The sequence below is a fragment of the Cheilinus undulatus genome, linkage group 20 (genome assembly GCF_018320785.1).
Source record: "Cheilinus undulatus linkage group 20, ASM1832078v1, whole genome shotgun sequence".
Classification (NCBI taxonomy): domain Eukaryota; kingdom Metazoa; phylum Chordata; class Actinopteri; order Labriformes; family Labridae; genus Cheilinus; species Cheilinus undulatus.
This window is the reverse complement of record NC_054884.1, coordinates 28,120,092-28,146,080: the sequence shown is the minus strand read 5'-3', so window position 1 is coordinate 28,146,080 and position 25,989 is coordinate 28,120,092. Positions and strand designations below refer to the sequence as shown.

The following is a 25,989-nucleotide window of genomic DNA, read 5'->3' as shown; positions in this document are numbered from 1 at the left end:
TAAGTAACGGGATGTACAAGGAAAGAGACCTTAGCTGACATGGGTTTTTTGGTTCTGTCTGAAAAGTCACAAACTTATTCTCACAATTGGCTGATATTTGAAGCTGAAATAGGCTGATATTTACAGCTGATACACTGGTTGTTAATATCTTTAGAAATTTCCAGTAAATCTTTATTTAAGTGGACCCTAATTAAAGATAGTGATTTAATCAAAACAAGTGGTAATTACCAAGTAATTTCTCAAGAACAAGTTTGTAATTACCTGTAATGAGTTGGCATTTTACGCAGCAATAACCTGGAAATATGGTTATATTAAGGAAGTATGAACCTAGTAATATATCAATTATCATTATCATCATCATTATAATGGCACCTCTCTGGTAATTAGCTGCTACTTCCCCTAAACTCCCTAACCCTGAACAGTTTTCAGGAAGGACTCATTTTGATTTAGGGTGGCTAAAATAAAGGAATTACCTGGGAATAAGCAAGCAACTTTTATTGAAAATTTTAATCTTATTTTGGAGATTTTACCTAGTAAAATACCACCTAAGTACCAGAGAATTGCCTCAAAATTATAATTAATTACTTGATAATTAATACATTATTACTTCTGAAAATACTTCCTTAATATTAGTGAGTTATAACTTGGTAAATTCCAACTAATTGCTTGGTCATTACCACATGATTCTAATTACCACTTACTATTAAAAAATTACTTGGTAATTAGGGCCCACTAAAATAAAGTGCTACCAAATTTTAAATCTGCAGAAACCAATAATTGTTATTATTTTGTTTTTTTCTTAAGATTTATTGTTGGCCTTTTTGCCTTTATTTGATAGGACAGTGGATAGAGTCGGAAACAGGGGAGAGAGCGGGGAGAGACATGCAGGAAATAGTGCCACGGGCTGGATTCGAACCCGGGTCGCCTGCGTATATGGCATGCGCCTTAACCACTCGACTACCGGTGCGCCACCAATGATGAAATTTTGAAAATCGTAGTCCTAAAGTTAAAGTATTTGTCAACTTCTTGTTTTGATAACCAAAAATGGCACATTAATTCTTGACATTGTTGAAATTGCAAACACATCAGTGCAAACAGCACATTTGTACATTTTAGACAGTGTTTTCTTTCTCTCATTCATTTATGGCAGCTTTAGGTTTAAAATATGACTGTAGATTCTGAAGATATGACGTCTTTATAAAAGCTTTGGGCTTTTGCACACTCATCAGTCGGTAGATTAAAGGCATATCATTTCCAAACATGTTATTTAAAGTTCTGACAACCAAATTATGAAACTGAATCAAACAACTGGAGTCTGCTCTGGAGTTCACTGAGTGCATCACACACAGGATGCAGCCATCAATCATTTACATTTCTGTGAAAACAGGGGTTAAATTGGGCCAGAGCCAGCCAGGGCGGAGCTCTGACTCCTGCGGTTAAAATCACATCCTGTGAGCAATCACAAACTCGCCTCATGAGGCTCTACGATCAGTTTAACATATGACTCTCTGTCAGCCGTTCAAGACATTAAATCATGTTTGCATTGCTTTTGTCCAGCTATCTTGAGGATTCCCAAAATAAGAAAAAGTCTTGTCTTTTCAAGTAGACCTTTTGACAGAAAAAATGCTTAAGCTTATCAGAGTAAGCCTTTATGGAGCTTTAGATTGATAAAAAAAGGCTCATGGAGAACTCTGCGACTTCCAAGGTGAAGAATGAACCTGCAGGCTTAATCCCTGAGGCGGTTTATTGCAGTCTGTATTCAGGGCTATAACAACGCTGTGGTACAGCAGGGCTTTGTGTTGATTGTAGAAACAAAGATCTTGTCATACAGGAAGGAAACAGCTGGCTGAAGTGTTAAAGATGAGTAACCCGGTTGCACATAACGACTGTACTTGTATAATATTTAAGACTGCAGATTTCAGTCAGTTCTAATCAGTTTCAAAGGTTAAAATCTCTTATTTCATATATCAAATGCATGATGACGAGAGATATTACTGTAGGTGCAGAGTGGACTACCTACTTCCCCATTCAACCCTCTTGTGAAGGTTGACAAAAAACATCCACATTTATTTATGCACCATCCACTTTGACTCTACTGTTCTCTTGAAACTGAATGAATGACATACAGAAGATGAGGAAATGAAACCAAGCCATGCTTAGACGGCAGCTACTCAATGTTATGGCTAGCTGTATCCCCAGGCTTCCATCTGTTTTTGCTGCAGGCTCTCTGCTATTTCCATGTGTAATGTCCATCTGGCTTCTGAAGGGCTTCATATCAACAGCATGACTTGTTTTGAGTTTTTCTTTCATTACTAGTGGTTTTTAAATTTATCTTTGCTTCTTTTCTCAGGGTGGAGAATGCGTGCACAAAGCTGGTGCAGGCTGCATCTATGCTGAAAGCTGATCCTTACTCTGTTCCTGCTCGAGATTACCTCATCGATGGCTCTCGGGGCATCCTCTCTGGGACCTCTGACCTGCTCCTGACTTTTGATGAGGCTGAGGTATTCATTCTTACAATAATGCTCCTTTTTCTCTGTAAATATATCTTCCCAGCAGAGGTTTTCTTGCTGTTTTTTATAGAAAGTACACTCGATCAGGTGTAGCATCAACTATTTATGTAATGTTTCCTTAAATCTCTCAGCCTTCAACATCAAACATGTGAATGAGATGATGGTTTAATTAAAACACCTGATAGAGGAAAAATTGATTTCTCTGCCTCCTGAGCTTTAGAGCTCTCCCAGCACATTAATAAACCATTGGAGCAAACTGGTGTGTACTTACATGTGCACTGATTTTTTTCCTTTCCCCCACTTAACAGGCCAGATGATATTTCAGATGGCTGAAAATATGTCAGTATGACATCACTGCTTCTGTGCCTGGCTACTTTGAAACAGTAGTAAGGAAGGAAGCAGACTTTGTGATAAGCTGGTTGCTATTGTAAGCGATGATACTCCGGATACCAAGGAGGTGCTGGGGCCGATATGTCTGATGCTACCAAACAGAATCAAAACAAAGTTTTCGGTGCAGCATTTCGATACCGCTGCATTCCATTCCACCCCCACCAGTTCAAGTGAAAGGCACAAAATACCTTGGACAACACGTAGTCTTATACTTGTTTTATTTCAGCAGAGGATGAACGTCTTTTATTTATTTCCCTGCTGCAGAGTAATGTCTCTTCTCTGCTCATGTGTGTCTTTTTTTTATTTACTTGAGTGTCTCTGACGCAGCACCGGTGCATTAATTTTTGAGTCTTTATCTAAGGAAGACATTACTTCTTAGTTTTTTTTAACTAATGCCCAACTGGTGTCTTTTAAAAACATTTGTCTGAATTATTGAAGCCTATGGTACCAGGATGGCTTTTATTCACGCGCCGTCTTTAATGTAATTGATTTACAATTTACGTGAAGGCTCTACAGCATACTGCTCTTATAGTGAAAAAAAAAAGAATTTATGGTGCTGATTATTTTGATTGTGTTTTAGAGAAAGCCCTCTTTTTGATGATCTGGATCAGGGGATGGGCAACTGGTGGTCTGGGGTCCACATGCAGCCCTCCACCTTACTCAATGCTGCCCCTCATGTCAATTTCAAATACCAAGAAATTACAAACTTTAAGAAAAAAAAGGAAATAATCTGCCATGAAAACATAAAAAAAGAAACATTTCTCTTATAGTCTTTCACTACTTGTATATGATCAATTCTTTAATTTAGTTTTAAGATTTGATTAAAGCAATTTGATACTTGTTTTCAATTTATTTTTATTTATCAGTTTTATTCTGTTTTTATTTTATTTTATATTTATTTTGTTTTATTTTATTTTGAATTGATTTAATTTTCATATGTGTTATTATTTGTTTAAAAAAGTAAACTAATTTATTAACTTCATTATTTTATCTTTCATTATTATTTTGTTTTTTATTTTCATCTATTTTATTCCATTTATTTTTTTCTTGCTTTTCTTTATTAATTTATTTTTCATTTTTTTCTCTGTCTTTGATTTGTGTTTCTGATTTAGTTGTTTCCTTTTAGTTTTTCTTTTTAGTACAGTTTTTTGTTTCTAGTGTTTCTGTAAAATGTTTCTATATGCATCACTAAATGCACTTGCACTTGATTCATTTTTGGGCAATTTGTGCCTTTATTGGTAATGATAAAAGCAACTTATTCTTCCTTTCATTGATTTGTTTGTAGAATCACAGGGTTTAAATTGAGAATATCCAACAATCTTTGACATTTTGTCCCTTTGGCATGGCAATGAAATGAATGTGGTAACCAAAGTTGCCCCTCCCTGATCTAGATGGATTATTATTGGTCAATGTTAATAGCAGAGGGAGGGGTCATCCGCAAGCAAAAGCCTTAAATGGAGAGTGTGGAGTGCTGCGCGCTGCACTACCAAGCTAGTCTTGGCAGAAACGATATAAACGATCAGACAATGCAGGAACTTCAAGCACTCCCTATTGTCCTTTCCAAGTCTGTGTCTTTCTTTGTCAGTCTCAGTATGAAGTGTTTTAAAGCAGACAGAGACACACGCAGCAGCGTCTCTATGGATGAGATGGTTGCTAATGTTTACAACAAAACCAAAACAGCAGATCAAGCAACAAACTCCTACTTTTATAAATAGAGTTTGTACCTTTATATTCATGCCCTGTGTTGTTATACATTTTCACAGTGTAAATGAAGAGAGATAAAGAACATACTGGCATGCAGAAAAGAGAATGGGGAAGCTTCATTGGAAGCACTAAGACCAAGCTTGATGCACAACAGCCTTATGATATAAAAATCATCAACCTCCCCTTCACATTTGAGTATTTTCTGCTGCCCTCACTCAGTGGCTCTCTCTGGCTTATTTCCAGGTAACTGGCTGTAAAAGTTGAGGCAAAGACAGTGTGAAATTTCATCTGTTTGCATGTTAACATATGCAGCTCACTCCAAAAATTTGAGGAGATTCTCTAGAGTTTTGTCCCTCTGTGAAAAGATCTTACCTTAACTAGATACCAATTGGCAGCAAAGGTTGAGGAATAGGCAGAACATGACTGTAATAGCTTAGAACTGTTTCCAGGCTTGTAACATTGATTTTCATTAAGTAGAAGCTCTGCAGGATGGGTGTAAGTGTATTTTTAATGGGTACTTGAGCATGGCAGAGAGCTGCAGTCACAGACTTCTGCTGGTGTAAGGACAGTATCTGTTCCTGCTTTCCCCCTGGGCACTGTAATGCTTATAGAGAGGACAGAGAGGCAGATAAATATGCCACATAAGTCTTTGGAACTGTCCATATTTCTAACTCAGACACATCCTAAATCTTAAACCAGGCAGGAGGATCATCTATCAGGCAGGCCCATCTTTCTTTTCCCACTGAAAGGATGGAGAGGAAAATAAAAAAAGTTGCCGATCAGCTCTCTTGGAGCAGACATCAGGCGTCCCCGTGCTGTCTGCAGCAGTCAGCAGGACTCAGCAGGAGTCATCAGTCAGCGGTGGCATCATGTTTTCAAATGCTGCTCAGGGACAGCTCTGTATAGAGGAGCTGTGCGTCCAGCAGTCTGTATAAAGCTGGGGTGAAGCGGGACAAAGAGGCTGGAATGTCATTAGACAGCATTATCGGGGTGTAATTAGAGAGAATGTGAACAGGAGGAGGGAGGGGGCTGTGTTTGCATAATCACTCGTCTGTAGGAACACAACACTGTGTTTGATTTAATGATTTTGTTGATTAGTCTCTGATCATTGTTACAGGTACGCAAAATAATCAGAGTGTGCAAAGGCATCCTCGAGTACCTGACAGTGGCAGAAGTGGTGGAGTCAATGGAGGACCTGATTACGTACACCAAGAACCTGGGACCAGGTCAGTCTGCAGACACACAAGGGACAAGATTCTGTCATTTTGTAGACCTGACATGATCTGTCATGGTTTTCCTGCAATGAATATTATTTTTTTCCTCTGATAGCACTCATAAACAGTTAATTACAGCTGTTGCTATGTTTTTATTTAAAGGTTAAATACTCCATTATACATAAATCAGTGTAAAAGCAATAACTATAAAGAACCGTACTGCTTACATTGTTAAAAATGAAATCAATAATCTTTCTGATCCACAATTAAAGGATCTACTCGATAAGCAGTTCTCAGCTGGAGGGTCAGGATCCAAAAGTGGGTCATGGAGAGGTTGTCAGTGGGTTGTGACATATTTTTACTGCCTGGGAAATTTTTTGTCAAAAGACTATGATCTATGAAAGCCCTAAGTGGATTTAATTTTACTCAGTTTTCTGGATTGTTGTCTTAAGGTCTCAACTTATTTATATCATGACTATGGAATAACAAAGTTGATTTTGTGTTAATTTCCAAGAATCCCTGTAAAGTGACCAAAACAACAAGAGGTTTCACAGGAAAAATTAATAAATAAAATGTGTGCATGCATGCCCTCTCAGGGCTTCTGTAGTGACTAGTCTTATAAACATTAGAGCTGCACTGATTGTAAAAATCAGGGCCAGTGCTGATTTTTACATTACAGTTTAGCTAGGGATACATCTAATTAGATTTTTGTTGATAACTGATATTTACAAATTCACTTTAGCACAGACAGATATCAAAACTGATATGTAAATTTGTATTTCAGACCTAAAATTTAAATCCCTAAAACAGTGGTTCTCAACTGGTCAGGCATCAGGACCCACTACCACCTCCTTACTCATATTTAAAAAAAATTCCAACCACTTGAATTTTTAAATTAAAAAATGTTGCACTTTGGACCTCAAATGGAGCAAAACATGAGTGAACATAGAGTTGAACGAAACATGTTTAAAAAGCAAAGAAGGATATGCATGCATACATCAGATTTTTCTCCATTTTCCTAAGACAGCATGGAAATTTTGTAACTTCTCAAGGAATTTCCTCGCTATCTGGGGAAATCCATTTTTAATATCCAAAGAAAAGGAGATATCTTGAAGAAAATCCTGTAATTTACTTGTCATCAAAAAAAAAAACCTAAAAAAAAAATGCATGTATGAACTCACTGTATTTCCACTTAGGGCCTCCATATGTTGACTTTTGCCACATTTTGGCTGCAGAGCATGAGACAGCATGATAGAGAGTGAGTGCAGATAGTTCACTATCCATCTTAGGCCAAATTTATAGGGATAAATTGCTGTATGAATGCATTTGTATATTAACTTAAAATTGATATCGTAACACCACTTAAAAGGAACCCTGCATGATCAGACGAGTTCATCATGTTGGATTGGTTTTTGTATCTCTTGTATGTATATTGCACTAAAAAACTCACTAGATATCTGCATTTTGAGTGAATTTGAGTTTATAAACGCGCCAGGACGCCGGCATGTTTTGGTCCGTGCTAGCGTCGTGACGTCACAGACGTCATAGCACTCCTCGCCATTCCTATGCAGTAACCGCTGTTTCAGACGGGCAGCCAATGTTAGGGGTGCATCTCAGAGAGGCTGCACATCTCACACATGGAGAATTTTAAAACTTATATTGAATCTTGACTACAACTTGCCAAAAGGCATGTGGGAGACACCATGGTTAAGTGGAAGAAAGTGCTTTGGTCAGACAAGACCAAAATGGTGCATTTTTTGGCCATCAGACAAAACCCTATGTTTGGCAGACACCAAACACTGCACATCACTACAAACACACCATCCCCACTTCTATTTTTTATTTGCACCATGAGCAGTTATCTGTCCATCTAGACAGGAAAATGATAAATACAGAGCCATATTTACCTTCTTGTAGCAAATATTTATGTCCACACCCGCAGAATGTGTTTGAAATCTGTTTCTTGATGAACCAGATAAACGCTATGAGCTAAAATGCGTCTGTTTAATAAAGTTGTTCCCCAAACATCTACTCTTTATGAAGCTTTCTGTTTCCACACGGTTCAGGTGAAGGTAAACACAATACGAAAGCACTTCCGGTTTACGCTTTTCGAAGTAAAAGTCCACTTTAGCATTTCTTTGGAGAAGCTCCCTTGGTATGTACATAATGCTTTTATTTTGAAAAGCTCCTGGCATGTTTCCACTATACACTGAATCCAGTCACTTGTAGGGAGTTTTATTGAGGTAAAAGTTAGGAGAAATGACAGCTTTGACAGCAGGGAGACAAAATCAACATGCAGCAGACTTGTGTCTGGCATGAAAGCTGTTATGGCAGCAACACTTGCAAATAGAAAAACCGTCTGAAACAGGGGTTACTGCATTGGAACGGCGAGGCGCTGCAGAACTGTGGGGTCACATTACCAGTGCGGACCAAAACATGGCAGTCTCCTGGTGAGTTTAAAAGCTCAAATTTACTCAAAATGCAGATATGTAGTGAGTTTTTTAGTTCAATATACAGTGCTTAACAAATTTATTAGACCACCTGTCATGAAAACGAGACAACATAAATATTTTGATGAAGTGCTTTAATGCGGACTCTTTCATTTTCAGTGAGCTCTCGGCGTTTTACCATTTTGAACAGGAATGAGGAATTTCTGAGAAGTCAGAAATGAATCAAGCATAACATTCAACCACTAAAATTAATTTTTCTGTTCAGGACTGCAAGTAAATAACTATAATTTGACATATTAATCAAGAAATAATAATGTGCTTTTCATTTTTTCAGTTTTTTTGTAAATCAGTAAATTTGAAAATTCATGGATAACAGTAATAATTATATTTTAGCATTAAAATATAATTTGGGTTAAAGAGCTTATACATATTGGTGTATTAACCACTGCAGAAACATAATAAATGATTTCGGTAATTACCAATGCTGTTAATATAGGGCAGCTGTGGCATAAACCTTACTTTGGGTGCTGGTCTAATACATTTGTTAAGCACTGTACATTTGAGAGAAACAGATATCTATCCAACAAAATGAACTTGTCTGTTCATGCATGGTTCCCTTTTAAGTTGTAGGTTAACTTCCCCTACTTTTGAGCCACTTTGTTAAGGATGATCACCGTGTCTCCCTCTGGTGTCTCCATCTGGCACTACAGCTGTAAATGACAGCCGTCTTCAGTCATTTACGGGGCATCTGCTGTATGGATAAGCGTCTCCGCTTTTGCCATAATCTTAAATTGGCATTTAAAGTCTAGACTCTGAATATTTGATATCCCCACGATGTTCATGTGAGTTTCAACCATCCTGTATTTGAGCCAGTGCAGTACTTATCTAAAACATTTGTTCCCAACCTGGGGACCCTTTTGAGGGTGTGCCAAAGATCTCATGGGGGGGCACAAGGCTTGTCTCTATACTGAAGTTGTCAAAATTACATTAACATTTATTAAATTAAATCAGTCTGCCTTGAATTATCAATTAAAACACTTAAAACTGATGGCTTATGAGGGTCCTTGGGGTGCTCTGCTTTTCTTAGGTTTGTGTAGGGGGCTCCATAAAAAAGCCAGGACCCACTGATCTGAAGCGTTGAGAAAGTCCAAGATGATCTGCAAGCTATGATTATTGTATTTTTACTGTTCTTAGATAGTTTGTATTAAAGAGATGCTGTTAGACTTCTTTTACGGACTATGTCACCACTTATGGCTGTTTTCTTCACTCAATGCGTCTAAAATTTAACATTAGCCATCAAATAGATGTGTTCAAGTAGATGTCTTGTACAGAAAACAACAGTCTAAGCATGCAGTGATTGAAAAAATAGGTCATATGGCTCACTGAACTTAGTTTTCTATACCATTTCTGTGTGTTCTGTGTCCAGGGATGACAAAGATGGCGAAGATGATCGATGAGAGACAGCAGGAGCTGACCCACCAGGAGCACCGTGTGATGTTGGTCAACTCCATGAACACAGTCAAAGAGCTTCTGCCTATTCTCATCTCAGGTAAGCATACACTATCTGCACTTTCCTTTTTAGGTTTGTTTTCACAGTTTATTGAAAGCCAGTGTTGTAGTTTACAAGGTTAAATTGTTTTAGTGACTCTTGGTTTCTATTCCAGGTATCAAAATCTTTGTGACAACCAAGACCTCTGGCAGTCAGGGCGTAGAGGAGGCCTTAAAGAACCGCAACTTCACTTTTGAGAAGATGAGTGCTGAGATAAACGAGATCATCAGAGTGCTGCAGCTCACGTCATGGGACGAGGATGCCTGGGCCAACAAGGTAAACACAGTGATTAACATGGTTTTTAAATGTTTTTGTGAATCTTTATTAATAGAAGTCAAACTCAGATGTATGTAAGCAAAATTTACTGTGCTCTCACATACTTCTGTGATGCCTTTTTGAGGATGTTGCAGTATGAACAAACTGCAAAAGGTGTAAAAATGTAACTTACTTTTGAGTTAATCTGGATGACATAATTTTTGCTGTACTATCTCAGTAATCGAACAAGGAATGCTTTCACTTTTCCTATCACTGTCTAGCTATTTTCTCTGCTGTTAATTTTTTTCTATTATGCACTGCATGTTCTTCTTCTCTCCTGTCCTCTTGACACTCTTGAAATGGCTCTTTCCTTTGCCACTTTTGTCTCTGTTGACACTTTTTTTCTGTTGGTATGTCCAGTTAAATGTTTATATTTATGTCCTTTCTTTTCACTGTTTCTTTCCCCCTTCACCCCCTGTAGAAGGTAAGCCTTACCTCTCTCGCACCTCGGCTGTGCGGCAGCATGTCTGAAGGTTGTGTGTGCTGTCTGCTTTGTGGTGCCGATGTGTGCTTATCTATACTGTTTGGTTGAACTGTTGACCATCATTAGAAGAACAGATGAAAAAAAATAAGCAGTTTTAATGTGTTTGAAATGCTGATGGAATGGTGTTGATTGGATAAACTAAGCAGATAGTTGCAGTGCCTATGAAAAGTATGCACACCCTTGGATGTTTTACCCTTTTATTGATTTTATAAATCAGTCATGGCCATTAGTCTTTAAACTATTTCTGTGTAGGTTTTGATATATGTCTCTGGCCATTATCTTGCTGGAAAATAACTCTTTTACCAAGCTGTACTTCTCTAGCAGACTAAATCAATCAAGCCTTTTCCTATATTTTACCCTCTACCTTTACAAGCCTTCCAGGGCTGGCTGCTGAGAAGCGTCCCCACAGCATGATGCTGCCACCACTGTGCTTCACAGTGGGGATGGTGTGTTTGTGGTGATGTGCAGTGTTTGGTGTTTTGGTCTCATCAGACCAAAGAACTTTCTTCCACTTAACCATGGAGTCTCCCACATGCCTTTTGGCAAACTGTAGTTAAGATTCAGTATAAGTTTTATTCAACAGTGACTTTCTCTTTGCCACTCTCCCATAAAACGCAACACAGCTGCTCGTCTCTGAGCTGCAAAATACGGAAGTCTGCTCTATGAGGAGCGGGTAAAAATGGGAGAAAAACAGACTGATATCTGCTTAAATCTGGGATAGTTGGACTCGACAGAGATCCACACCGTTTCAGTCTGTGGATATTGATATCTGGCCACAAATCAAGTTTCCTGACTTTTATCTGGACCTGATTTTAAGTACACAAAGCAGAGCCTGAAGGCCCACACCAGCCTGATCTAGCCGCGATGGATTTTAAACTAAATAAATGCTCAAGTTTGGTGAATACGAAGCTGCAGATCAGTTTATTCTCTGCACTGTAGCTAGTTATTCATCTACTTCTTACTTCAGGTCAGTTCTGAAAAGATCGCTCTGTGGTTGTTGAACTTGCTTATAAAACTTTGGGCTGCAGCCTATTTTAAAATGACATCAGTGCACCCAGGATTTCTGACTTAATTTAGTTTGATTTTAACACCAGCTAAACTTTTACTTTGTCTTTAATATGGCGAATTCTCACAGCTGTACACTTTAATATTTTGTCATATAAACTGTTCTAGACTAGATATATTCACATATTAATGCTGGGGATCTGTACTGACAACGGTTAACATGATTAAGATGTAGTTATTTTTCAAAAAGGCAGCTGGCAGTTTCAGCTGAAATAAAGCTATTAAATGCTTATTCCCTGCGGATTTCTGTCACTCATCCTTTCTACAACTCTGCGGCTGGACCAGCATACTCGTGCTGCATGTGACTTCACATGCATGCCTTTACAGCGTGCCCACCAAGTGAGGGCACAGGTGTCTGTGGAAACACAAACTATTTGGGGGTTTAGCGTGCCAAACCATACCGAACCGTATTCAATCAAACTGGACCCTGATGGAAACACGGCTTTTCAGAGAAGCCATAGGTGTCTTGGTGGCCTCTCTTACTAGTCTCCTTCTTGCAAGTTCACTCAGTTGAAGACGGCCTGATCTAGGCAGATTTACTCATGTTCCATGTTCCTTCCATTTCTTGATGATGGATTTAACTGAACTCTGAGGGATGTTCAGTGCCTTGGATTTTTTTTTTGTATCCATCCCCTGACTGAAACTTTTCAATAACCTTTTCACTGAGTTGCTTGGAGTGTTCTTTGTCTTCATGGTGTAATGGTAGCCAGGAATACTGATTAGCCAGTGACTGGACCTTCCAGACACAAGTGTCTTTATACTACAATTACTTGACACGTTCATTGCACTCAGATGACCCTCATTTCCCTATTTGTGAGAGTACACACACCAACTGGCTGTTAACTTAGGTCAGTGATTTTTAAAGGGGGTGAATATTTATGCAGTCACATATTTTGCCTTACTTATTATTTGACTGACATTACTGTGTAGAAATCTGTTTTCAAGTTGATATTTAAGAGTTTTTTAAATTTTATTTTGTCAAAAAAGCATGATTAAAGTGACCACGATTGATTTATAAAATCAATAAAAGGGTAAAACATCAAAGGGGTGAATTTTTTTTTTTTTAGGCACTGTATGCTGAAATGTCAATCTATGCTGTTTTTTCATTTGTTGGATTTACTTGCTTCATTACATGCATAACATGTATCAACCACATCTATGTGTCCTCCTCCTGTGTCATTTAAACCTTGTGTGTCCCTGACCTGGCTGATTGATTGACCTAACCAAGGTTGTATTGATCTGGATTTCAATAATGACAACTCTGTTTTCCTTATTTGCACGCTTTAGAGGAGGAGAGCACATAGGAAACTGATAATAATAATATGTATGAATGCTTGATTTTCACTTAATATGACAGATAAAGTCTAGTTTGATTACATTTATGAAAACTTAATACATTAAATGTGTCCTCTCACCCCTTTTGATAATGCCATGAGCCACACCTTGTCTGTTTTTTTCCTGTGGGTTTTATAGTCTACAGTGAATGTGTGTTTGCTTTTGGCATAAGTGCAAAGATCCTCCATCTATCCATGTCTCGCTTAACTCCTCTAGCTTTTCATACACATAAACAAGTGCTTTCTGGCAGAGTAGCAGCTGCACAAGTTTGAACAGTAAACTAACACACCCACACAGCTCTGCTAACATCACTTCACACCTTTTCACTTCCTTTTTTTTGCCCCCCTCCCTTTTTCAGCTCTGCTTCTAACTCCCAGTTACTCAGACAAACACACTTTTTGTTCTCTATAGCAGTGACTAAAGGATTACGGTCAGGGCTCAGACAATTTGTGTGGTGAATATTTCCAAGATAAACAGTGGTGGTTTGTTTAATCAGTATGATTTGCAATGAAGCATATGCTTAACTCTGCACAGAAGATTCAAGCTGCATTATGGAGAGTAGTTTCTGTATTTTTTTGGGATAACTGATAACTGCTCATTCATCCACTCTAGTCGCCTGATTTGCTCCATGCCCTTTAGGAACCTGCTTTGTTTGACAGACGTCGACAATGAGTGGACTCATTGTCAAGTCAGATTGTTGTATTTCATCCCCTCTGACTGAGATGCAATGGAGAATTGTGTGACTAATATAACATGACATGCTCTTTTTTGATGGTTTAAAAATGACTGAAGGAGCATGTGCTATGGAGTTATAATGCACATGACTTTGCTGTGTTTCTTTTTCTAAAACAGCTGAAACCGTTGTGGTTTAATCTAAATATTGCCAGTTTTACTTGCATCTGAAGCATTTTTTACAATGTTACTTGCTTAGGAAAACTGTGAATAAGGAACACTACACACCAACTGAGTCTTAAATATCCTCATACACAAACCCCAATTCTGAAAGAGAAGGGACATCATTTGAAATGTGAATGAAAACAGATCTAATTGATGTACAGATATTTTCAACTTATATTGAATTAAATACAGCACAGAGACAAGATATTTGTGTTTAAACTGATATACTTTACTGTGAAATATACACACATTCTGAATTTGATGCCTGTAACATGCTCCTGCAAAGTTGAGACATGGGCAAGAAAGGACTGGCTCTGTCATTTATAGTCAACAATGATGCAAGGTTCCTCATTTTGTGAAAGACTGTGTGGACAACTAGTCCAACAGTTTATGAACAATGTTCCTCAGTATGCCCTTGCAAGGAGATTTTCACCATTTATGGTCCACGATATCATCAAAAGATTCTGAGAATCTGGAGAAATCTACACATTAAGTGACAAGGCTGAAAACTTGTATTGGATCTCCATAACCTTCAGTCCCTCAGGTGATACTGCTTTGAAAACAGGTGTCATTCTGTGATAGTTATCCCCACGTGGGCTCAGGAACACTTCAGAAAATCCTTGTTTGTTAACACAGTATGTGGCTTCATCTACGAATGTAAGTTAAGACTTTGTCGTAAAAAGCCAAAGCCATACATCAACAACATCCAGAAGTACTGCTGACTTCTCTGGGCCTGAGCTCATCTGAGATGGACTGACTCAAAGAGGAAAAGTGTGCTGGGGTCTCACAAGTCCACATTTAAATTTTTTTTTGGAAATAATGGCTGTTGAGTTTTCTAAGAAAAAGAGGGAGAGGATCAACCAGATTGCTGTTGAAGCAAAGTTCAGAAGTCAGCATCTGTGATGGTGTGTGCAGGTACAAGACTGGACTACACACAGCCCAGACCCGTGTCCCTTTGAAAACTTATGTATTGGGGTGCAGATGGCCTAGTGGTTAGGTCAAACATACCCCATGTCATGGGCGGCCGAGGTTCAAGTCAGTCCATGGCTCCTTTTCTGCATGTCTCTCCCCATTCTCATGCAGTCCTTCTCTCTGAATAAAGGCTTAAAAAAGCCTGAAAACATATCTTAAAAAAATGTATGTTTCAGTGTAGAATACAACAGGAAACAACACAGAGTTAAGCAAATTCCTCTTTCAGGTCTTAAATAGTTTGTGTCTTCAGACTCCAGACACCTACAGTGTTGTTACAAGAAAAGGTGACTTCACAGTGGCAAACGTGTTTTTGTCCCAACATTTTTAGAACATGTTGCAGGTGTCAAATACAGAATATGTGTGTATTTTTCCGCAAAAAACAATGAAGTTAATCATTTTTAACATTAAATATCTGATCTTTTGTTGGATTTTATCAAATTTAGGTTGAAAAGGATTTTCATATCACTTTATCTGTTTTTATTCAGATTTTATGCAGCTTCACAACTTGTTTGGAATTTGGGTTTTTAATTAAGATATACTGATGTAGGAATTTTGAGACCAATAGTGAGTCATAATTTACCAAATACTGTCAACATAACAAAGGACAATATGTTGGCAATTTTTTGCTATAATGAAAAACAACAAAGATTTTGCATGTATTTTGCAACAATCTGCCTATGCAAAGATACTCAAAGGACTTCTTTTTCAGGCACAACTCATATTAACAAATCTGTAAAGTTATCAGAATGATGGGAGGATTGTAAGAGACACCAGAGTGCTATGCTTTTCATATATTTAATGTCTGTATATTAGCATAGCATATAGCATGAACAGCAATACAGATATATCATTCTGAGTCAATAAAAACAAACCGGTACACATGTGTAAGGCTGAATATAATCATACAGAAACATGCTTAGCTCCCTCATACAGAAAATGCTTTTTTGACAGGGCTTTAAAGAATCATGTTGTGATTCATAGAGTGCATGTGTTCATGCAGTGACTAAGGCCATCGTTCAACTCTTCTTTGAGTTTTCTTTAACTGTATCAATTCCCTTTAAGTTATTAATTTATTCCGTCTTTCAACCCCAAAGGACACAGAGGCCATGAAGAGGGCTTTGGGACTTATCGACTCAAAGATGGCTCAGGCTAAGAACTGGCTGAGGGATCCAAATGCTCAACCAGGTAAAAAACACCCATGTTCACTCCTCTGTACTACTCAATCTGCTGCTCATGACGCTGATTATTGAGCTGTGTGTGGTGACATTATTGATATGTTTGGCTTTGTTTTTGTGCTTTAGGAGATGCAGGTGAGCAGGCTATCCGGCAGATCCTCGATGAAGCTGGGAAAGTTGGTGAGCTTTGTGCCGGAAAGGAACGCAGAGATATCCTGGGAACGGCAAAGACCCTGGGCCAGATGACTGACCAGGTGTCTGAGATGAGGGCAAGGTATTTTCCCTTTCTTTCACTAAATAGCCTCAGAAGAGGTTTCCCTATGTTGTAGTCAAATTACAAAGTTTATTTCTCTCTTTATAGAGGTGTTTATTTGCATCCTTTAAGGGAAATGAGTACAAGGCAGTAAGCATATTACAGGGGATTATAGTGTGTAAGAGTGGAAGTGATATCCCTCTGATATGAAATCTGGTTGTCATCAGAGACCCTTAGTCATGCTAGATTAAAAGCAGCTGTCTGGTATTAATCCATAATCTGCTTTAACCCCTGGTTGAGTTCCTCCTCTGAAAACTAAGAGATGCCTCTGAGCTCTGGCTGAAAATAGACGCATTGAGTTTGGGAATATTGCTTTAAACCAGGAGGACCGGACTAGATCATTTCAGCAAACAAAGAGCTGTGCATTTGTGGTCTTTAAAGGCATACTAATGTGATGCTGCACTTTATAGTATCCATGTGTTTTCCATGTCCACCTCAGAGGTCAGGGTGCCTCCCCAGCAGCCATGCAGAAAGCACAACAGGTCTCCCAAGGGCTGGACGTGCTAACTGGAAAGGTGGAAAATGCTGCACGCAAGCTGGAGGCCATGACTAATTCCAAGCAGGCCATCGCCAAAAGGATCGATGCTGCGCAGGTGGGTCATTAAGCCAGTTTGCCTTAGAAAATTTGTCTTCAAACCTTTAATTCTAAGTACTTCATGGTGTTTTATATTTACCCTGCCCTTGCAGAACTGGCTGGCAGACCCTAATGCCAGCCCAGAGGGAGAAGAGAACATCAAGGCTCTGCTTGCGGAGGCCAAAAAGATTGCAGACATGTGTGAGGACCCCAAAGAAAGGGAAGACATCTTGCGCTCTATTGGAGAGATTGCAGCATTGACTGCCAAGCTGTCTGATCTCAGAAGACAGTAAGTTACCGACTGCTGGAAAGATTTCATCATCATGCTGAGCCATCTTTTCTGTGAAGCTGTGCCTGACTGGGATTGACCTTTCTTTCTTAACTCTATTTGTTGACTTCTGAGTTATTAAAGCTATAGTTCAACTCTTTCATCATAAAATTGCATCTGCTGCCTCACAGTGTTAGTGTTTGATTTTATACCTGTAGGAAATTTTGAGAAATTAGTGTTGAATAAAGGTAATCAACTTGAAAGTTTAGCAGAGAAAAAATTTTCTGCCTCATAACAGGAAGGTATTTCATCTTCCTTTTAACTGTTATCTTGTAAAATCTTGTCATAGCATGCACATATGGCTGTTCTTCCTGTTGGAGTGCAGATTTCATGCTGAAATCCAACTGGAACGCTTCTATTTCCACCTCATACAAATGGTCTAGACAGGGAATTCTTGTTCTGCACAGGAAACTGTTAAACATATTCAATTTACTACATTTCTTAAGTGTGCTTTTCCAGATTTGGACTATATTTGCTGTATAAAATCGTCTTTGTTCAAATGATAAGCAGGGTCATTTGTTTTTAGAGTAACTTGCCAGTTATAAGCATAATATCAGTCTTATCTTATTGATAAAATACCACCTCATGCCTAATACTTATTTTTAATTCCTATTAGGGGTAAAGGTGACACTCCTGAGGCCAGAGCTCTTGCTAAACAAATCGCCACCGCTCTGCAGAACCTGCAGTCCAAGACTAACAAAGCTGTGGCCAACAGCAGGCCTGCAAAGGCAGCTGTTCACTTGGAAGGAAAGATTGAGCAGGCGCAGCGCTGGATTGACAATCCAACCATGGATGACAACGGTGTGGGTGAGTCTGGCCCCCATTCTCCCGTCTTTTATCTCTCCCTCACACTTGTTCACATTCCTTCCACTACTGCTGTGGTTAAAATTGCAGACCAGACACTTTGTGTACATGTGACTTTCCACTGTACACGACATTCCACAACACTCTCCCAATGCTGTTTTTTTTTTGGTTTTGGCTCGTCTCTCTAAAAGCCTGGACATCATCTTGCATGTTTACAACAGAGCTGTAGGCTGACTGCTGCTACGCCTAACTCAGAGGCATAGCATGAACTAATACAGATGAGGCTATAGGATTCTTTCCATTCTAGAGTCAATAAAATCATTGATATATCAGAACTACTCTGCATTTAGTCTGCTGTTATTTTCAGCAAGAGGCCAGGTTAAAGTCTTTGCTGTCACTAACCTAACACACCAGATAGACAGTTTTAAATATCTACTGGGATATACTGTACTACTGGGATATATATCATATCTACATGTTATGCTATCAAATCTACATGTTAATCACATGATATATAATATATAATAATATAATTGTAGTCATTGTATAATATAATCATATATTATCATATTCTATGGCAGCATCTCCCAACCATTTTTCCCTGGTATGTGCAACCTTGAAAATTCTCTGTTACAAGGACTTAGTCCTCGAGGATCCTCAACAGTGGAGCGGTCCTCTGATGATGTCAATGATTTAGTGTCCTTCAAAACAGCCTTTCGAGGATCCTTCCTCTGCATGTATTTCACACCATCTGGGCAACAGCCCATACATGTTGTTTGGGAAGGGCAGAACCTTTCCTGTAACAGCCTTAACAGCAGTTTTAATAAAACTGCCTCTATAGCTTACAGCTGTTGTTTACAGGCTTGCAGGTTAACTAAACCAAACCCTCAAATGATGCTGACTGGTCTGGTTAAATTTCTGACAGAGGAACAAACATTTCAGGTTGACACTTTGCTTGATGGATCTGCCTGATGATGGACATGTAATCTGGCCAATCCATCAACTTTGCTAATTTGAATTTATGTGATTATGAGCAAGGTCTGAAAGAGGAACATCTTTAGTCTAGAATTTAATTTAAATTTACAAGAAAAGGACCATATCTGATGACGTGTTACTTTTCTCTTTACAGTAAGCATTACAATCATTTGTGACCTTGTGAAAAAAGCTGTAATCACAGTATGATTTGTGATGGGATCTTTGAATAACTTTATGGCATTTGTGAGACCATTAGTGGGTTCAGGGGGACCCCAGGATCTGTCATGGGGCTTTTTGAAATCCTAAACATTATACTTTCACTTGAGAGCCATCCATAAATAACACAATGATGGGTTATAAACCATCATTGTGTTTTATAAACTTCTGTTAGATGGTGGATCTGGGACAAAATCTCATCAATAGGGAATCAGAAGTCTAATTTTTGAAAAGTTGCCAAACCACCAATGAATAAGAACACAGAATATAATGGCTTATTAAATCTAAGTATTTACAAAAAGAAACATTCATACTCTTATGCAGTGAAGACCTATAGATGCATTGAATGACTTGTCATTTCATATACCCAAGTATTAGTGTTGTTTTACCTGGAGTTCTAACAGATTGATAAATAGCCTTGAGGTGGTAAAATAACTTCTTCATGTGTGAATACTTACACGTGTCTGTTTGTCTGCGTGTGTTTTTAGGCCAGGCAGCCATCCGCGGTCTGGTGGCAGAGGGCCGCAGGCTGGCCAACGCTCTGCCCGGCCCATACAGGCAGGAGATGCTGGGTAAATGTGAGCAAGTGGAGCAGCTCATGGCCCAGCTGGCTGACCTGGCTGCCCGCGGTGAAGGGGACTCCCCTCAGGCTCGTGCTGTGGCTCAGCAGCTTCAAGAGGCTTTGAAAGTAAGACTGCTCTCAGACTCATTTACATTCAGACCTGTAGCTTCTTTGTCATGGATCAGGATTCAGGCACTGAGTCAGAGAAATGACCCCCTCTGCTGGCAAGCAGTGGGAGAAGACATGCAAAGCTTCTTCAAAATAAAACATTTGATGATAATTCAGTTTAACACAGTTTCAAACACAGAGTTCATAGTGATTTCTAAGTTCTAAATCTTTTTTCCTTAACTCTTTGGAAAAATACACAATAATAAAACAACATTTACTTTATAACACAAACAAAACACAACATAATGTATCCAACCAGTTCAAGTCTTTTGGACAATAACACAAAAAAACGTTTAATTATGAACTAAAGTGAAAATTGACTAAACAATAATCTGGTAAATGTGGGAAGTCTCAGATAATTAGCAATTACTTATTTAGTAATTCGGGAATTGCAATGGTTTTCAGTTAAGTTAAATATATTCAGATGTGACTGTCAAATTCTGTAATACTTGAATAATTTTGTCCTAAAAATCACTTTTAAGCTGTGTTCCCTTAAATGAACTGGTTCACTTTGGCTCTGTACACTATGCAATTATGTGTTTCCATTGTCAAAAGCTGAAAAAGGTACCAAATTAACTGATCCACACTTTCTTTTTTGGCACCCTTCTTTTGGGCTACCAAGTGTACCTGTCCAACCCAGAGGAGTGAAACTAGGCACCCTGCAGTCCGTTGATTGGTCAAAAGAATCTTCACTTCCTGTGTGACAGTTGTAATACCAGATAAGCACAAAGCATGCTGTTTTGTTGTAGTTAAAAAGCTTATATCCCTCATTTTGTCATAAAACCCCTTTTGAAGGACAGATGATAGACTGTTTTGCAAATAAACCTTGTGGGTTACTGGTTACACTGAAATGACTCATTTCAAGACAAGTTGTGAGCTGTAATGATGTGTCATTTCTGAATGAGTCATTCTCTTTTATGTGAAAGACAGAAGCCAGCTCCTGTTTGATGGCTAGTTCCCTTTTTATTCCATTTTTGTTGATAGAAAACAGACACAAAAATCTAAAATGGGACCAAATAAAGACCGTTTGGGAGCCCTCTGTGCTCATCTTACTAAGCTGAGCCAAATGATCTTGATCTCTAAAAAGAGCAAGACTGGGTGGACAATGAATGAGGACATGCTAGCAAGATCAGGGTTTGCTGTATCAAATGATGCCAAACTGTACTGAACCAAATTAACCCAAAACAGAAATGCTCCAGTTGAAGGAAAATATGAGCTTATGTTGTCTAAACTGAATTAAAGCTCTGAATCCCAACAACAGCCATCATACAAGTACAGTTACGTTTAAAGCAGTGGTTCTCAACTGGTTTAGCCTCAGGACATACTGCCACGTCTTGAATGAGCAATCATGACCCAAATTACTGACAATTTTCAACAACTTCAGTTTATTTAACAGAGAATATTGGAGTTTGTAACATATATGGAACTAAACAGAGACAGGACAAGGATGTCATTATAGAAAACCCAAAAGTGACATGCATAAATACTTGTCTCTTATCCTGTTCTTGGTGATAAGGCATAATTTTTGGTTGTATTCTTGAGATTTTGAGAAATTGACTCAGAAAACAAGTTAAATTCGATTAGATCTTGATAAGAAATCCAAAATATCATGGAAAAACAGTTACATATCATGTATACATGTCTGCTTAGACCTTCCATATATAATCGGATTTTAAGCCACAGTTTTTCTCCAGGCACACCTTCACGACCCGTGAAAATCAGCTCTTTGACCCAGTATTGGGTCCCAATTCACCAGCTTAGAACTACTGGTTTAAAGTATAGATTCTGTTTATTTGACTTAATCAAACCTCTAAACATTAATGACTTCTGTTACTAACTCAGGTCTAATTTCCTTAAGTTATCTTGTACAACTTATTTAACCAGGTGGTGTTTAAGCTCAATATGAAACATGTTTTTAATTTAAGATATCAGATTATTCAGACACCCCATCCTGACATTTGCACATTAGGTCTCAGTGAGTCGTCATGTTAGGTTGTAACATCTGTTTGTCCTCCCAGGAACTCAAAGGAAAGATGCAGGAGGCGATGACTCAGGAGGTGTCAGACATCTTTAGTGACACGACCACCCCCATCAAGTTACTGGCAGTGGCTGCTACCGCCCCTCTAGACGCCCCCAACAGAGATGAGGTCAGCATTACTGTCGCACTGTTCCTCTCTGAAACAATCCTCCTTCAGTGGTGTTATATATTTATTGGCAGGGTGTAGTATTATTTCTAACAAGCCTTTTGGATAATTGTTTATGATTTGATCATGCGCAGGTCTTTGAGGAGAGGGCTGCCAACTTTGAGAACCACGCCAACAGGCTTGGCGCCACAGCAGAGAAGGCTGCTGCTGTGGGCACTGCCAACAAGAGCACAGTGGAAGGAATCCAGGCAGCAGTCAAGTCAACGAGAGACTTAACACCACAAGTATGTCATGGTTTAGTGTTTATATCTGTTTCAATTCGCGTGTGCCCTCCACTCTGCGTCACGAGGCACACAGCTTAAGTGTTTCTCGTTTCTTGAGCCAAGTCTTTAGCAGTTGTCATTGAACTGACAATTAATGGCACAGATTGTTTTTTTTCTAGGTGGTGTCTGCTGCTCGTATTCTACTGAGAAACCCTGGTAACCAAGCTGCTTATGAGCATTTTGAAACCATGAAGAACCAGTGGATCGACAATGTGGAAAAAATGACTGGTGATGATGCCTTAAATTCCCTGGTTGCATGTCAGTTTCATCCCTCCTAGTTTCATTCATCTTTTTAACATTTTAATGCCTTTTTAGGTTTGGTTGATGAGGCCATCGATACTAAATCTCTGCTGGATGCCTCAGAGGAGGCTATCAAGAAGGACCTGGATAAGTGCCGTGTTGCCATGGCCAATCATCAGCCTCAGATGCTGGTCGCTGGTGCTACAAGCATCGCCCGCAGAGCAAACCGCATCTTGCTGGTGGCAAAACGAGAGGTGGAGAACTCTGAGGATCCTAAATTCAGGGAGATGGTGAAGGCTGCATCTGATGAGCTGAGTCAGACGATTTCTCCCATGGTGATGGATGCCAAGGCAGTGGCTGGAAATATTCAGGATCCAAGTAAGCTGTTATCACAAATAGGTTAATGTTCTGCACAGATGCGAAATACTGCTAACATGCTTTTTTTTTTTTTTTTTTTTTTGTAATTGCCAGGTCTTCAGAAGGGCTTCCTGGACTCAGGTTATAAGATTCTTGGTGCTGTAGCAAAGGTAAGAGAGGCCTTCCAGCCCCAGGAACCAGACTTCCCACCACCTCCTCCTGAACTGGATCAGCTCAATGTAAGTCCTTTGAAAAATATAAAATCAAGATTTGCAAATCATACCATCCAAAGTGTCCTAAAAGGGGACATGTATTTGAAAGGTCAACTTTGCTTTCTTTCAGCTTAATGATGAGGCAGCACCACCTAAACCTCCTCTTCCTGAGGGTGAAGTTCCTCCTCCAAGGCCTCCTCCTCCAGAGGAGAAGGATGAGGAGTTCCCTGAGCAGAAGGCTGGTGATATGGTCAACGAGCCCATGATGGTAGCTGCCAGGCAGCTTCACGATGAAGCTCGCAAATGGTCCAGCAAAGTAAGTCAAAACTTTCAAACACACTGAAAAACAATAACTGAAATCGTATGTTTCTTTTATTAACTGTGACTTTCTTATACTTCTTAGGGAAATGACATCATTGGAGCTGCCAAAAGAATGGCCTTGCTCATGGCTGAGATGTCCCGTCTGGTGCGTGGAGGCAGTGGAAATAAGCGTGCCCTCATCCAGTGCGCCAAGGATATTGCTAAAGCTTCTGATGAGGTCACACGACTGGCTAAGGAGGTGGCCAAGCAGTGCACTGACAAGCGAATCAGGACCAACCTGCTCCAGGTCAGTCCTTTTATCTCTATCAGAAGTTTTTGAAAGACTGGAACAACTATTCCTCAATGTCCTGGTATCATTTTTTTTTTTTTTTTTACTTTATGACCTTCTTTCAGGTATGTGAGCGTATTCCCACCATCAGCACTCAGCTCAAAATCCTGTCCACAGTCAAGGCCACCATGTTGGGTCGTACTAACATCAGTGAAGAGGAATCAGAGCAGGTAAGCAGAACAAACAGCATGATAACCAATTCTCCTATCGCTTAACATGACTATTCCAATCGTTCTCATCGCTTTTTTTTTTTTTCTTTTTTTTTTAACAGGCTACTGAAATGCTGGTCCACAATGCCCAGAACCTGATGCAGTCTGTGAAGGAGACGGTCAGGGAGGCTGAGGCAGCTTCCATCAAGATCCGAACAGATGCAGGTTTCACCCTCCACTGGGTCAGAAAGACCCCTTGGTACCAGTAAACAAAGGGCTACTGCTGCTCTGCTTTATGCTGGTTACAACCAGCCGTCCAGGAGGACATTGAAAGGACAGAAATATTATTTTATCAGAGCTATAATATCAGCGCCCTTCATTGTAATACTGTACGGGCAAAGCTTCTCCATTAGTCCCACATCCTGTCTGTAACAGTTGCTGTTCTGGTAGAATGTAAAGGATGGGACTATCAGTGCGAGTGATGGGTTAGATTCTTACTGGGAAGTTGTTTTTTTCTAAAGTGTGTAAAGATTTGTTTTAACGCTTATTTTGGCAAATCCCAGGAATATATATATGTTTTGATTAGAGGTTTGATTTCATATAAATTAATTTGGGCCTCTTCTACACACAAATGTAGGGATCATTTTATATCTTTGTACTGTCGATTCTACAATTATCATTCATTCACCTTTGCTTAAATAAGCACATGACCTTGAGGATTTGTTACAAGTACAGTATAGACCGACGCTCAGCACATGCAAATTATATCCAGTGGTATTATGCCTGTTTACACTATTATTACAAGTGAAAGAGAAACACTGTTCAATAATTTTCATAATGTAATGCAATTGTAGCAATGTTTATTTTCTTAAGAGTTCTGCCAAAGACATTGTGCCATGATCTTTGAAAGTATAGTTGTCTTGTTTTGGTCAGCAATACTTTTGAATTGTAAGGGCTAGCTTTTTAAGTTAGAATAGGAACTAAAACATCTAGCATCAGTTTACCTATATTTTGCTTTGAGATTACAAATGCTTGCTCTGAAGTATGAAGCCTTATAGCCAAAATTTCTACAGCAAGCTAACAAAGCTAAGTTGTCTTTGGAGAGGCTCTTCCTGACTGCTGTTTTTCATGTTGTCTCATTGTGCACAATCATTTCTTGTGATATATAACTAGCACACTTCTCTAAGGTAGTGAAGGGAATGACCAATTTTTAGATAGAGCACAGTGTCATCTGCATAAGGTTATATCCTCATTTTATGCTAATAGATTTTTGTCTCGATACACTAAACATAACTGGCCACTTTTTGTGGGAATTGTAGTCCATATTTTGAAATGTCTGAAGACTGTTGGTGTGAATGTGTCTTTTTAATACCAACTGATGTGCCTTTGTGAAAGAAACTTTATTTGCAATTGATACATTTTTCATTTATAGATGTTTTGTATCATTTGTACAAGGTGTGATGGTGATGATTTGTTCAAAACACTTGTTGTACATGATTCTTCTTGAAAGCTACATCACTTCATGACTTTAAGTGGAATTATGATCTATGCAAACCCTGAGAACGTTTGTTTAAAAAAGATATCAAAATTATGCAACATAGTTGGGTTTAAACAGGCCTGAACTACATTTTTTCTGAGGCATTGTTCACAATTTTGTAATAAAGCATTTTATAGCACTTGGAGGTGTGTAAGCTTTATAATTTTAGTTTTTTGGCATGCTTTTTCATGTCTGTATTGTCAAAAGATTAAAATTCTTGTTTTCCTTTGCTGCAAAAACATGAAGAAAATTGTAATAATTCCTCCAATTGTAATTTTTTATCAGTTTGTTCTTATGTGTCTGGCATTCTGTGAATGGTGAATGTGCCAAAACCTCCTGATAATCTCTATGAATACTGTTTGTTTACAAACCGCTAGT

General features: G+C 38.8%; 1 protein-coding gene across 1 annotated transcript in view; it reads left to right on the top strand.

Annotated features, from left to right (window-relative positions):
• The window catches only part of LOC121528237 (vinculin), a 46,065-nt gene extending 20,315 nt beyond the window's left edge, over positions 1-25,750 (top strand). Inside the window, exons 3-21 of the mRNA XM_041815564.1 lie at positions 2,351-2,501; positions 5,722-5,830; positions 9,695-9,817; positions 9,933-10,093; positions 15,980-16,070; positions 16,187-16,334; positions 16,813-16,966; positions 17,061-17,236; positions 17,892-18,082; positions 19,759-19,958; positions 22,019-22,147; positions 22,279-22,428; positions 22,587-22,695; positions 22,783-23,085; positions 23,179-23,303; positions 23,407-23,592; positions 23,680-23,883; positions 23,991-24,095; positions 24,197-25,750. Coding sequence (XP_041671498.1) covers positions 2,351-2,501; positions 5,722-5,830; positions 9,695-9,817; positions 9,933-10,093; positions 15,980-16,070; positions 16,187-16,334; positions 16,813-16,966; positions 17,061-17,236; positions 17,892-18,082; positions 19,759-19,958; positions 22,019-22,147; positions 22,279-22,428; positions 22,587-22,695; positions 22,783-23,085; positions 23,179-23,303; positions 23,407-23,592; positions 23,680-23,883; positions 23,991-24,095; positions 24,197-24,343 — 2,962 coding nt within the window. The 3' untranslated portion in view covers positions 24,344-25,750. The remainder of the gene's footprint in view (positions 1-2,350; positions 2,502-5,721; positions 5,831-9,694; positions 9,818-9,932; positions 10,094-15,979; positions 16,071-16,186; positions 16,335-16,812; positions 16,967-17,060; positions 17,237-17,891; positions 18,083-19,758; positions 19,959-22,018; positions 22,148-22,278; positions 22,429-22,586; positions 22,696-22,782; positions 23,086-23,178; positions 23,304-23,406; positions 23,593-23,679; positions 23,884-23,990; positions 24,096-24,196) is intronic.
• The last annotated feature ends 239 nt before the right edge of the window (positions 25,751-25,989 follow it).